Source organism: Athene cunicularia (genome assembly GCF_003259725.1).
Source record: "Athene cunicularia isolate RWA chromosome 2 unlocalized genomic scaffold, athCun1 chr2_part1, whole genome shotgun sequence".
In the NCBI taxonomy this organism is placed as follows: domain Eukaryota; kingdom Metazoa; phylum Chordata; class Aves; order Strigiformes; family Strigidae; genus Athene; species Athene cunicularia.
Genome location: NW_020799095.1, coordinates 145,589,689 through 145,604,514, shown reverse-complemented (window position 1 = coordinate 145,604,514; position 14,826 = coordinate 145,589,689). Strand labels below are relative to the sequence as shown.

The 14,826-nt window shown below is 41.8% G+C and overlaps 1 protein-coding gene across 2 annotated transcripts in view; it reads left to right on the top strand.

Moving 5' to 3' along the window:
- NDRG1 (N-myc downstream regulated 1) overlaps positions 1 to 14,826 on the top strand; it is a 73,728-nt gene that overhangs the window by 33,744 nt on the left and 25,158 nt on the right. The window contains exons 1-2 of one of the 2 annotated variants that reach the window (XM_026843682.1): positions 7,314 to 7,341; positions 13,137 to 13,215. In XM_026843682.1, coding sequence (XP_026699483.1) covers positions 13,153 to 13,215 — 63 coding nt within the window. In that variant the 5' untranslated portion in view covers positions 7,314 to 7,341; positions 13,137 to 13,152. Of the gene's footprint in view, positions 1 to 7,313; positions 7,342 to 13,136; positions 13,216 to 14,826 lie in introns of those variants that run through there. The other variant, XM_026843681.1, reaches the window with a different exon arrangement.

The window sequence follows — 14,826 nt, the reverse complement described above, 5'->3', positions numbered from 1 at the left end:
GGGTGGGGGGGCTGCTGCCACCTCCCGGGGCTCCGCAGCGGCGGGCCGGGCTGGGGACCCGCCGTGGAACGCAGGCACCTACTTCTCCTACGGAAGGTGACTCCTGCGCTTGTTGCTTGTGTCTCTCTGCTCCGGCAGCGCTGCCTTGGATTCGGGCAGAGGACAGGCTTGCCTGGTGTCCAGGCTTTACTAGTCAGTTGTTTGAGCGCGGTCTGCACGGGATGATAGGCGCAGTTTGCCGCCTGTGCTTGCAGGCACTGCCCGCGTTCAGAGCGCGTCCCGGCGAGGTCTGCGGCGGCGGCAGAGCCAGCTGCTGGCTCCGATAACATTGGTAATTTCACTTCTGCTAGGGAGGATGTTTTGGTTAATGCTTTCCATTGTGGTACGGTTTTTCCTATGAAACACTTGCAGACCGGCATTGCTCACTCTTACCCGCTGTTTTATAAAGACCACGCCACCCGATTTTGCACCTCATGCCCAGAGTAGGGCTCTCTTCAGGCTTCAACTAGAAGCATCTGCCAACCAAGTTATTTGGACATTTTTCTCCTCAGTTGTCTGTTTAAATAGGAACTGTGCCTTGAACCTAGAAAATGGAATTGTAGTGAGCATGGAAGAGGTCAAAGACAACCTGAAGTTTCCTTCCCAGATTCTCTGCAAGGTGTTGCACTGTTTTGCCTTCCTCTGTCTTTTTGCCATTTTTTTTTTTTTTGTGTGTGTGTGTGTCGATGTGTGTTAAAGATACACAGCTGCTGGAAAAACTTGCAGTTGAGGGCAAGCAGTGAAAATAGCCTGTAAACAGGAGCTATCAAATACTTCAAGTAAACATGTGAGAAGCCTGCCTTCGTCTTTTATAGTCTTGGCTGTTACAGGCATAAATTACATCAAAACTTCAGCCAGTGGCATTCAGCTGGTGCACTTTGATCTTGGCTCTGGCAAGATGTTTTTTTAAAATGTTGTGCTCTTTTAACCAGAGTCTAACATAGTTTGACATAGAAGGACTGTGTTTTTATCACAAGTACTTGAGTAAACAGCAGGCAGCTAATGCAGTACAATGTCCTGTGCACAGCAAGAATTTAATGACTGTGGATGAAATGGTAAAACTCAGGAGTAGGTGCAGCAAAACCAGTGTTCTTAAAGGTTTGTACAGTTCACGGAGTACTAATAAACTCTGTGCCCTTGAAGAAGAATAATGCATGGATGTGTTCAGGAGAAACTAGTGTATGTTTTGACATGGGAAACACAGATGTAGTGAAAACTGGTTTTAAGGTAGTAATGAGAGACTACTTAGGGTGTGTATGGTTTCTGTATCTAACATTTTTCAGTGTAAACTGAACAGATGCCATGGTATTGGGCAACTGGAGACTGCAGCGTCTGAATCTGAGTTCCTTGTGCTGTAGTTCATCAGATACCTGGGATGGGCTGGATTTCAACTTTGAAACCTTTGAACCAAAATTTCTACAAGCAGTGAACCAAGAGATGAACACATCCCCTTGCAAATGGACACTCTGCACAGTGGCTGGCTTCGGGCCCAGCTGGGGGAGAGGACTCTAGATGGCCTGGACAAGATGGGGTTTTCATTTGTTTCCCTTAGGAAGAAGGGTTTGTGTACTGATTTGCGACATTCTTTGGCCACTTTACCCAAGGTGGCAGCAGGCTAGAGATGTCAAAGTGTCAGGTGTCCACAGAATTTGTCAATAGCCAGAGAAGTGTCACCCACTACTGAGGGAGGGCTGCCATGTGTGCCTGCCTAAGTTTGGGAACCAGCATCTGCACCACCATAAAACAGACTCTTTAAGTTTTTCAGTTTCTGCCCTGTACAATGGCTTTTTTGTTCTTGCCAAAATAAAATGGAATGCTAAAACTGTGACAGATCATCTGGATAGACTGTATGAATGCTCAGTAAAAACAGCAGGATTCCCCAATTTTCTTTACTCCAGTGGGAGATATTCTGCTCATTGAATATTCCTTTTTGCACTATGACAGTTACATGGGGAGATGACAGTGCATCTTGGGAAATGCTTTCACGTGGGAGCCTAGTCCTTAAAAATAGTTATAAGGCAGTTGAATAACTTGCTCTTGTAGTTCAGGTGGGATTAGCAGTGAACTGCTGTGAGAAGAATTCTTTGATACAGAGTTTTAAACCGAAGTGATTAATTTGTTTGACAGAAATGCAACATACATCTTCTCATGACCAGTTTAAGGGATTTTGGCAAACTTCTAACTTCTCGTAGAAAATACTGGGTTTTTTTCACTTAACCTCATTAGAGCCTGAGAATGTGGAGCATATATGTAATGAGTAACATTTCCTACTTTTATTGTCTCAAAATAAGACAGAGTGAAAGAAAAAGTACAAAAGGGGTGAAACTGTCTTGAAGCTCTTCAGAATAAAGACAGCTAGAAACTGTGGAACTCTCAATAATACAAATTCGAGCTGTGGTGGCTCAGCAATGTTTACATCATGTGTATAGCTGGAAGCTTAAGGCATCAGAAGCCCCTTTGCTGTCAGGGGAGAGTACAGCCTGGGAAACCAGTAGTCTGAATGAGCTCAGTCCCAGCAGTCTGCAGCAAGAATGAGTTTCTCTTGTTTCTCTGGTTTAACCAGTTGAAAGGAAGATCTTTTGAAAACTAGGAGATACAACTGCTTGATATTAATAGGGATGAAATGCCGGTTCTTGAGATGAAGTATGACTTCCACTTGACAGTTTGTTTACATCTAACTTTAATGTTGTGTCACAGCACCTAGAGGTCTCAGGCAGAACTACAGAAGAGCCCGCTTTGTCCTGTCACTGTTTCACTAAAGGAATAGCATTGTATGAAGACTGCCCTTTAGATTCAGCTTTTAGGTGTAAAATTGTAAGTTTACCTGCTGTGTGATGGTGCTGCCCTGCAGCCTTCTCAGTGAAGAACTTTCCTGGACTGTTGTGTGGGGAGTGGATCTCCAGCTGTCAGCTGGTCAAGGAAACTGTAGTTACCTCCCTGCCCTCTGTCAAAAGCTCTGTCCCAAAACTTACAAGTAAGTTACTTGCTGGTACTGTGGGGTCACAGGAAATACTCTGAAGCTGTTTAAAAGGCTGACAGTAAGGCCATCCCATTTTCAGGTTTGGTGGTGCGTGTTGCCACAGATGACTAAAATCTGGGTTAGGGCTCTTGGAAATCAATGGCAGTGAATATAATGGCTATTGAACTTGGTGTTTCTGTCAAATGGTGGTAGTGTTTTTTATCTGTGTCACTTCCAGTGCCCTGGGTGACTTCAGTGGGGCAAGTCAGCAGGAGGTAATCCCTATTGTTAATTCTCTTTGGCTGTGGAGTTGGAGCAGCAGTAAGGAACCATTCATAGCTTCTCCTGAATATGTCATCATGCATCATCGAAGTGTTATTAAGACATAATTACACTCAGTACCAAGCATCCCTGAGAATCAGTGCCATTATTTGCCATTTAATCCAGCACAGCAAGTGTGGAGTAAAAAGAAAAAAGCAAAGCCTACAATTATCCAAGTTTCAGACTCAAATGTGCAAGCTCCTGTGTTGGATGATGAGGGAGATGAGTTTAGTTTTACTTTTAGCTAAGAGCTGCTGCAGGATCAGGCCTGATTTGTTTCCCAACTGGCATGGGAGTGTTGTCTTTGGATAATGCCCAACGATTTGTTGTCAAATGGGGTGTTCTCCACGCGGAGGTGCTCAGCAATGTGCTTGCTGATGCACAGCTGGACTGCCTGTGCTGATGAAATTTTCCACAGCTGTATCTGTTTGTACAAAGCAGGATGTATGTCAATTTTACTGCTCTTACTTTGTGTGGCTGATCAGGTTTCCTATGTTTCTTTTGGGTTTTGCACTACTTCCTTTCAGTTAATTGTCACAATTTTAATATATCTTTTTTATCTGTCAGTCATTTTTTTTTTTTCTCCTGGTAGCTGGAAGTTGGTCAATGCAGATCTTCCTTTTCAAGTCCTGTTTTTAAAACTGGATATTCACTGCTTTTCCAAGCTTTTAAGTGACTGCTTCCTGTCTGAACTAAGTATAACTTCAAAAGTATAGCTTTTAGCTTTTTTTCTACCATGAATGTGTAAGGCCTGTCTGCGAGTACTGTATGGATGATTTAAAAATTAATGGAAAGAGCAAACCTTAGAACTTAGTGCAGCATGAAAATCTAATTGACCGTAAAACAAATTTTTCCATGTGCTTTCAGCCATCCCTTGTGTTTTGTGTTTGTTTTTCTGTCCTTGCCATTTCACTGCTCTTACAACTTGACTTCTTTAAGAAATTCTAATTTCTTTTTTTTTAGGAAGCAAAAGCTAAGTGATAAGGTTCTTTAATCTGTAATGCCCGTCGTGAAGACTGTAGGTGGAGGCACTGGCGTTCAAAGCAAAAGAGTGGTCATATATTTTATATATGAGTGTGTTTACTTTTCCATTATACCTTATCCTTACCAATAATCAGCAGAGTAGAATGTAACTTTTAAAAGAACGTTTATTTGTGAACACAGTAAGCAGACATCCAGATGGGAAACGCACTGTTGGAGGAAGGAAGGATTGCTCTTGTTGTGGGTTTTTGTGTTGCTTCCTTCAGGAAGCTCGTGCGCACCTTGTTAAACTAATGATGTAACTTTCCTACTCCTGTAGTTCTAGAGTGCTCTAAACATATTTTGTATATATTGCATGTAACATATCCCTGCTAAATTTTAAGATGCATTTTGCATCCTTTGACAAAGTTGCAACATGCTGGGTTGTGTGATGAGTCAATGAAATAGAAGCATTGCAGAGTTTTGTGATGACCCTTTACATTATGATAAATTCAAAAGACTATTCTTTTTTCCTAGATGAATAAATTTAAGAGCATCACATATTTTTTTTTCCTCATGTGAAACATACTGAATTTCATGAAGTTGTGTATAAAATACCAATCTTATATGAAAACTTGGGCGTGCATAACACCAACTCATCTTGGAAACAAAGCCTAGAAAGTGATAACTTAAGTTCTCTGCCTGATGTAATAGGTGTTAATCTAGAGCATGGATGGGTAAGGTTTTGAAAGAAGTCAGCTGAGGATGGAGAATTGCTTTTTGCCTACTTTGAAGGATTTTGAAGGGCCTTATTTTGAGAAGCAAGGAGTATTTTGGCACTGGATGGTGCTGACTTTGACACTCCCTCAGCAGTCCCATCTGTTGCCTGTTGATACAGGCAGGAGTGTGCTCAGCCCTTAGAAAGATCATATTGTATCTCTGGGTACTGAGGTTTGCAAGCAATGGAAGACTGTTACCCACATCTAGTCCAGAATAGTTCAGTATGTGCAAATGCTGAAATTTGGGTAACTTACAATGGGATTCTCTTCAGAAGAATGAAAAATGTGTTTTTAACACAATGGCCATTTGTACAAAGCTTGAGTCCAGATTAAGATACAGAATCCTAAAAATTCATCCTACAAAGGGTACTGGGAGCTCACAGGAATAAAATAATACCCATAAATTATACTTTTCTCCTCAAAACCAACCAAAAACCCTCAGACACCTACCACCAGAGATTTCAGCCCAGACATTTTGGCAGGGATTATAAAGAGAACTCATAACAACAGTGAGCAAGCAATTTTAATAGTTGGTAGAACGAGTTGTATATGTACTTAGAAGCTCTAACTCATATAGTAGGACCTAATGAATAAATGTAAATTAAGATTCATCATCAACTTTAGCTGTGATGTTTTGTAACTTAAGTACTCATCTTTGCAACATCAACATGAAAATGCGAAACGTGAAAAGAAACCACTATACACTTGCAAGGATGCAACCTAGAGAGCCAGATAATATGCCTCATCTCTGAGTATACTATGAGCCTGTCCCTTCTGGAATAATCCCAGTATGTTTTTGCCTCTAAGTTGCACAGAACCACCCACTTCTTGAAGCAGTTGCAGCTGGGGAGAAGCTATGAACTATTAAAGCATGGCAGACTGAGGAGGGGGTGGGGAGCATGGCCTGACACTGGTGAGCTGCAGGAACAATAGCCTGTTTCTTGTCTCTTTTAGACTGCAATCTTTGTGGCAGAAGCTGTCTCTTCCATGTTATGAAATGCCTAATGCATTTTTTGCAGCATTTGTTATTTCCTCTGCCCCCAAAACCCAGCCTAGCACCCAGGTGCAAGGCAGGTGTTGGGTTCTCTAACCATGCATTGCCTTTAACCTGTGCTTAAGACCTTTATGTTTGCAGTCAGTTGGAGGAGTGGGACGGATGCAGAGAAGGATGCTGGGGGAGTGCTGTAGCAGTGGAAGGAGACAGGCTGGCTTGGTAGGGTAAGAAAAGGAAGCTTGGGAAGGCAGCTGATTGCTCTTCAATTTTTCCACCCTGCACCCTGCTGCCACCCATGGCCCGGAGTCATTTAAAGCTAAAGGACAACGTTGGCACCAGTACAAATGGGCACAGGGTTTTCCCCAAAAAAACTTAGGCTGCCACTTGGATGTAGGATTTCTTATGAAAGCCCTGGGTTCCCATACCTCCACCCTGTGCCGTTGCACTCTGCAACAACTCTTTGCAGCCATGTCAGCAGTGAGTGGTGGCTGCCTGAGGAGGGAGTTTGAGATGACAGCACTCCTCATAGCCAGAGAGTCCTGGGAATTACTAGTATTTTTAATCTCTTAAAAGAAACTTCACGTTCTTGGAGATAACCACTTTTCACAGAGGTATGACCAGAAGCATTTTCAGGTGCCAGATGCTAAAGAAGAATTTCAGAGAACTTCATTAGAATTTGTAATCTGTCCCTTACGGAGTTTAGACATCATAGTGTAGGTAGTATTGGGGATTGCTACAACAGGAAAAAAAGCTCTAAACCATTGCAAACTCTCCATTTCCCTGCCAGCTAGGAACAGAGTAGCTGCTCGTTTTTGAGGGATGGAACACAACAGGGGTGTCCAGCACAGGGGAGATGGGGACAGCAGGCATGTCCTTTGGCTAGCACACCAACCCACTCACAGCCAGTTTCTACTCCCATGAAGCATGGGAGGACCCCGAGCTTTCCAAGGAACATACTTCATTGCATCCCACAGCGAGAGGATTGTGCAAGCTGGTTTCAACAGTTTTCTTGCTCAACATCTGTGCAGTAGACAAAAGGCTTGCTTCCAGCTCACTTTGTTTTGATGCTACTATCAATGTGCAGCTGCCAGAGTGGATCATGCCTGTGAAGAATAACCAGTCCCTGGTCTGAGGAACTGGCAGTTTAAAAGCAGTGTCCAATCCCAAGGCAATAGCAGCTGAACAGCTCTGCACCCATACAGGCATCAGTGCCAGTCGCACAAGCAAACAACATCCAGAAGAGAAGGACTGGAGACGTGCCTGGAGATCTTGTCTTTCTAACTGCATGGGTATGCCAAGGCCCCAGGCAAGCATAGCTACGGGAGACGCTGTGGACCTGCATGTTGTTCGTGGGAGCCTGGTGGAATCGGCTGCTGGCTCTGGCCTCGTAGCTGTCTGTGTGCCTTTGCCCAGCTGTTCCTTGGCACAGGGCTCGAGTGCTTGGCTAAAACATTTTGGTTTCCTAATCAGATTGATTAGCACATAGCATAAGTCTAAACTTTAAAACGGCTAAAACTTTAAGTCCTTCTTGGTTTTTGGCTTTGATAATCACTCTTAAGCTACACTACGCTCCTAAAAATGCATTTATTTTCTGGATGACAGCTCTTATTTTCAGCTAGAGCCTTCAATAAAAAATGCTGGTGGAATAGCTCATAAAGGGAGTTGAAAGGAAATAAAAGCAAATTGGTATTGGTTAGAAATGAACAAAACTGTTGTTAAATTGAGTATTGTCAGTGTGCTGAGCTTGAAGAGGGCTGGCTGATGGTGATTAACAGCACTTCTGTGAACTGGAGGCTGTCGGGCATAGTTGTTTCAGGTCACTGATATTATTTACTTTAATGCTTTGGTTCCTGACCTTTTCTGATTTGAAACTTTAGATTATTTAAGGATTACACTTCTAAGCTTCCTTTTGTGTCAGGTTATTTGCTTTTAGTTGCAAATTGAGATAATTATGTATAACCAAAGGCTAAGGAAACCCAGAGAGTCCCAAGTAAAGTGTTTTCAACTTTTGACACTTGCTGCTCATACTGTTTAGTCAGATGCTACTTAACTGTCAAAAGTAATCTGCTTTTTATAAAGGGGAGGAACTGCTATAAAACCTCTTCCGTGATTTATTGTGTGGAACTGTCAGAGAAAAAAACAGTAACTCAGTACACAAAGGACCTCGTGATACCAGTGCCTGTAACAGAGTAGCTTAAACAGGGCATAGTGTGGGCAGATGCTTATGCGTGAACTGTTTTGGATGCTTGCAAAATCCATAATTTTCAAATGAATCACAAACAGGAAGATTATAAAATATCTGAAATGTAAACTGCACTTAATGAGAGCATGCACTGTGTACCGTAACCATTTATGGGTGTTATTAACTGATGTCCATTTTTCTCTGTTTAGGAGACAAGTTTTTTCAAGCTGCTCTCCAGTTTACAGTAACCATTTTTTATTTTAGGGCCAGTCAGACTACAGTGTTTACTGTTTATGACTGGAAGAGTTCTGATTGACAGTATGTAAGGCTCAAGTGCTGTTTTGAGCATCACAGTAACTTTCCTTGCTTCACTGTCAAAGGCTTGAGCTGCTTGGTTATTTTTCTGACCTGGAACTGATGGAGATAGCTGCCAATCAACTTCTGCAGAGCTCTGGAGATGTCTTAGCGCTCTACATTCTTGCCACATCCCTGCTGCTTTAACAGTGCTTGGAGCTGCTGCAGTTGTGCAAAGGCTCAAATTGCCCCCCCCCCCATCTTTCCTACCTGCTCTGGTGCTTGAGCTCTGAAGACACTTGTGGCTTTCAAGGGATAAAGTGCAGAGTGATGTGGCTGGCTTGGTGACACCTCCCCACATGTGCCCCTGGAGCCCAAGTCTAGTGTGGTGTCTCTCTCTCCAGAGAGCAACACCAGTGCTTGGGAGCTGTGACTCTCAGTGCCCATGCCCTTCTCCCTTTTTGTGATTAGGTATTTGAGTATTTAATGCCATGTGTAAAGTGATTGCTGTCCCTTCTGCTTGGTCAGCCTGCATAGATGGCAGTGCCATCAGGCTGCTCTGGTGAGGTTACCCATCTGTGTATCAGTAGTCAAAAGAATAACCTCTGCTGCCAGTGTTTAAACAAGCTGTTTTGAGGAAATTGCGTTCTTTATGAAACGCTCAGGCAGGAGTCTTTTCCTGTTCTTTGTTTTTCATGATAGCATGTAAATAAACAACAGTTGGGTATGAGGACAGAGGTGAATGCTGTAGAGCTGGTAGCAGTTCCCCCAGCCCTTCATGGGTGTGACACCATTGTGCTTGATGATGCACTGGTGGCACAGACTTGGACAACTGTATGTGTGTCTTCAGAAGAATAAAATTTGGAATGAGGGATCTTTCAACTTGTTTTGCTTCTGTGCATGGAATTAATTTGGTCACGTATTTTAGGATTATCTAATGTTTGGTGCTTGCGATTGCAACATTGCTGGTGTTTGAGGATGGATGACTTGGTGTGTAGCTTCTTAGCACCATTGTTGGGATCATTGTTGTGCAAAGTCAGGCTGCACATCCATCCTGTGCCCCCTCCTGCCAAAACAAGACCTCAGTGACGACTGTCCCTCTAGCAGTGATGCAGAGACAGGGAATATATACTAAACCTTTAAGAGCAAAGTAATCAGTCTCAGTAAAATGATTCCTGAGCTACTAGCCTTGATTATGGCACTTGCTCTGGTGGTGTTGGAGCAGTAGGTTTGGGCTGGAATGGGTGCAGAAAAGCCTCTTTGAATTAAATTAGTGAACACAGTATTGCACAGATGACTTTATCCTTCCCCAATACCCCCATGGCTTCCTAGAGGCTGGTTTGATGCTTTTCCTGCTAGGCAGCAAGTAAGTTTTAAAGCACTTTGCCAGCTGCCAAGGTGACTTAAACTTTTATTATTAGTTATAAGTATGGTTGCTTTAAAACTTAATCCTCTAAGCAGCAATTATGATACCTGGGTGCAGGGTGGGAGGTGTCTGTGGCTGGAGGTGGCTTGTCCCAGAGAGGAGAACTTGGGACCTTTTAGCAGGCTCAATTGGCCAAGTAGAGTGAAAAAAAAGTTGTTTTTCTCCAAGTTGGCAGCTTTACACTACTGCTTGCAGATATAAATGAACTTTGTCTTTTGAAGACTTCTGTGAGGCAAGTGCTTTAGAAATGTGTATAAAGGAATGCTTGTATGGTTATCTATTTAGGAGAGAGTTAGGCAGTTACATTAGCTTCAAGCTGCCCTGTCACATAATGGGGGGGAAACACAAAGCACCTATTTAGAGGTTATAAAATTTGTGCTGAACATGGGTGGTACAAAACTACTTCCCCAGCATCTTTCTTTTTGGAAAATAGGATTTTTTTTTTACAGTGCTGTCAAATAGTAGGGCTTTGCTTGCCAGCTCTCATGAATAGCATGTTGTTGTGGCACCTTATCACAAGGTTGTTTCATGGTAGGAATGTTTCAGGTATTCCTGATGTAGAGAAGGAAAACCCAGAGCTTGGAAATACCTGATTTGAAAACATTATGTGGCTCCAAGATCTGGTATCTTTCCAAAAGCGAGAACTTAGTACATGTTGGGCTTTTGTTCAGCAGACTTTATGGCAATCGTGTAATCTGCTGGTCAGCACTTCCTAGAGCTAGTTCTTTCGGAAGCATAGAGCAACACTTTGAACTATTATGAAAACAGGATTGTTTTTTAAGGCTATAAAAGGCATCCATCTTGTTCTTTTTGGCACAGTTGGGTTTTTTTGGTCATTTGTAGTCAATGCTCTGAGTCCCTGAAAATCTGAAACTATCCCATGTAAACAACTTTCTTCCACAAACACTAGCTGTGGCTTTGTTCCCTGAGTTGCTTCTTACTGAAAAACTGCAGGGGACCTGACTTCTTACTTTCTTCCCCTATAGGCAAAACACAGAAAAATCTCTTGCACTTCTAGTCCTTATTGCAGAATTAGGTGCAACATTAAGGTACTATTTCTGTTTTAACAGAATTTGCTCAATGGGGGGGGAGCCATTTGAGTTAGATGCAATTGCATGTAAATGTTTTCAACCTCCAAATATTGCAGCAGAATTTATTTTGCCTCTGCCATGCACAACTGCTCACTGTGCAGAATGGCAACTTACATAGATGGCCATAATTACAAAAATACATAATTACAAAAATACACTACAAAAATGTCACTTGCAGTTGCTTGAAATTTTGGCAGACTTGTTTTTTGCTTGTTCTTTGATTAAAATCTGTAACGGGCAAAACTTACTGGAAAACATGGGGAAAAAGGGTGAATACCAGAGAATTAAATCTGTCTTGACTCTTCTGCCTATTTAAATATCTCTGGTAGCTTATTCTAAATTTGGATTACAAGTTACTGGCAAGGGGGTCAGTTTTGTTCCTGTCTCCATGCCTCAGGTGTTGGGGTTAAATATTTATGAAGCGTTTCTCTAAGCTTAAAATACCCAGTCTAATTCTTTACCAGAAATCCACCCATTTGTATAGCCAGCAAGAAACTGTTTGCACATGCATGGAGACCAATGGTTTTTTCATCATTAACTTTCTTAATTTGTGTTTGCCACTTCATAGCTTCCTGTAGCATCCATCAATCTCGCAAACTTTCTGACTAGAGCGTTTTTGCCTAGGTAGAAGTGCATTGAGCTAACCCATGAGGCAGAATAAAACTGCTGTGGCGGCCACTGCCAGCTCCTGGGTACTCCTGTGGGTTTCACAACCCATCCTGAGCACCAGATCATTTCTGTAGACAGGGTTGATTGATTGGTTTAAATCAGATTAAAGTCAGGAGGTGGGTTTAAAGAATTGATTCAAATTTTGTTCTGTAGTTTTATGCTTATCTTCAGGAAAATTGTTAATAATTAAAATGTTGGCAGTTACACTTCAGTCAATAATTCCTAAATGTGTTTCAGTCTTTTGGCTTGCTTTATGAGTATAGTTACTCGCATGCTTCACTTGAGATAGTCCTAAACTTTTCTTAAAAAGTAAATAATTGATTTGTTTTACTGTTGTGTAGTTAATAAAGTTCCAATTTTCTCCGAAGATGCCCAAAGCCCACATGATAAGCATTTTTCCATCAGGCCAAGATATGTAACAAACATACTTTGACTTCTGTATTTGTCATCTTGCTGTTAGAACAGTCCTGGTATCTCTTGAACTGTTTCTGGTCATTCATGAGAGCTTTGCAGGGAACAGTCTTCTGCCTCTGACACCTTATCTTTGTCAAGAGACTAAAAACATGCTGCTCTTCTCTTTAATTCCTGATTTGGACTGATATGGTCACTGAACTGAGATGCTTGTTGGTCCACATGCCAAAGATGCTCTGCACCTGCAACACAACCTGCTGCTCCATCTGCCGTGGCAGTTACCTCTTCTGGGCTTTGGCTGTATCTGTGTTCCCAGTTGAAGCCTCTCAGATGAGCACTGGGTGTTGTGATGCTGGTTCTTTCCTAAAACAGAATAGAGCAATCTTGTTCCTAACTCTGTTTTGCAAATAGTATTATTGCAAGCACCTTGTTGGCTTTCACTTATGGGAATATCTGTTTTTGTTGGTACTGTTTGTTCATATCAGTGAAGGAGTTTCTGTCCCAAAGAATGGCATATATTAATCTGAGAGCAAAATTACGCTAATGAGTGTCCAGTTCAGTTTTCTTATAGTAAAGATCTAGGAGAGGGAGACTGCATTGGAAAAAAAAGAAGCAAAAAAAAAAAGACACGTATTCAAGCTAATGTCAGAAGGTGGTTGTGCAGATTTGGCTATGCCTTTCACCTGTGAAATTACAGTTCTCATGACTCTCTATGTTGATCCCTGCCCTGTTTCCTTCAACATTCCCCGTTCTGAAGCTGCCAAACTTTTGTTTGATCTTGCAGCCTTAATATTTCTTTAATCTCTTATTGTGCAGGAGTGTGTATATAAATAAACAGGGGAGGCATTTTACAAGAGATTCATAACCTTCTTGCAATCGTCTTTTAAACTATAACCTGAGACAGTGGGTCACCAGGGAGGGTGGGGGTGTGTGTGGGTGGAGCAGGATCTTATTTGTTCCTGTATTTAATCTTTGATGCAAGCTGAGAACAAATCTTTTTCATCTTTGCAGATATCAGCTCCTGACCATGTCAACAGAGTTCCAGGATGCTCACCTTGCAGAGGTGAAACCTCTGGTGGAGAAGGAGGAGGTAATGATTTTAAAGCTTTTTACAGCTTATGTTTTATTTCAGGGTTGCTGTTGTAACTGTACATATGTTCTTAGATTAGTTCTAAAATACTGCATGGAAGAAACAAGTAAGATAAACTGGAGATGGAATAAGAGTGCAGTTTTTTTAAGTAATGCAAAGCTGAGCCTTAGTTATTTTCCCTCTCTTGGTCTTTGGTTTTATTCTTTACTACCAGTCTTGTAGTGACTTTTTTTGTCCTGAATAATGACAGTTCTGGGTGTCTTTAGCTGTTTTGAATTATGTCAATTGGACAGTCGCATGTACATCCATCTATACCTGTGTGTATATCAATGTAAAGATACAAACTTTGCTCTGTCAGCTACCTTTCAAGGAGGCACAGAGCAAGCCTTTGTTTCTCATTTGGGCACATCTGAGTCTGGAGGTATGACTGTGCCCCATCGAGTCCTCTCTGACTGCACTGAGCTGTGAGTTACAGCCTGACTGCTACCAGGTCTTCAGCTGGCTGGGTCTGCATGAGCCACAGGCTTCCCTCTGGGATTGCACTGTAAGAATATCCTAGCCTTTTTTTGCTTAATGTTGTTGTACTACTTTCCATTTGGTTTTGCATCATTTTCTTCAAAAGTCTGCCCACAGTGTCTGGGATCAGTGGTTGGTTGACTCTTTGGTGGCAGCAATACTTGGTGCTTTGGTATGTTCATGGCAAATTATTCACTGGAATACATGAAGGAACCTCTCAGCTTTTATTTTGAATCAAAACTAAGATTTTTCTTTTGGTCTCAATGATTGTATTTCTTGACAGTGATGTATATAAACATGTTGGGTATTTTCTCATTTTCTACACTAGAAGTATTCATTGCTCTATCTGCTGCTTTTTTATTCCCTACCTCTTTTGCATAAACACTTCAGAAAATCATTTCCACTTGTGACTGCAGTGAAATGGCTAGAGCAACTTTAAACACAGCTCCTTTGCCAAGGACACTGCATGAAAGCAGAGCTTGTTTGGATACCAGTGAATGCAGCACTCAAACTTTTCAGAAACTAAGATCCCTTTTTAATGCCAATATTGTTTAGTAGTATCAAAGCAAAGGAGATACTAAGCTGAAGCCCTATGGCTTGAATTTTTGGTAGTGAAAATGGTATTGAAATGCCCTTGCTTCAAAATTCAGAAATATCTTAAAACACTGATTAATTTCCTGGCTTTCTGTGGCACATAGATCAAAAGTTGGAATCTTGACAATGAACCCAATATGCTTTTATTAATGATGTTACTTTAAATTTTGTCTGTGTGGGGAAGCTAGCACAGACTTTGATTTCCTCTGTGGCCATTCTTAACATATATGGGGGAAGTTACGTAATATATTTTGAGAAAGTAGAAAAGATTGCCTTGAAGGACACTCAGCACTTACTAAGGTTAACAGTGGAGCTGGTGTTGAGTGGCTGATGCCCTCTGAGGCTGCATCCTGGCTTGTGCTTTGGTTTCTTCTACAGCTGAGTTGTGAACATTGAGCTTTATTCCCTATGCTGTCTTTACAGATTCCACATATACTTACTTACTTGCAACTCCAGACCCCACTGGAACAACAGTGTATGAAACTAGTTATGCTAAAAAGG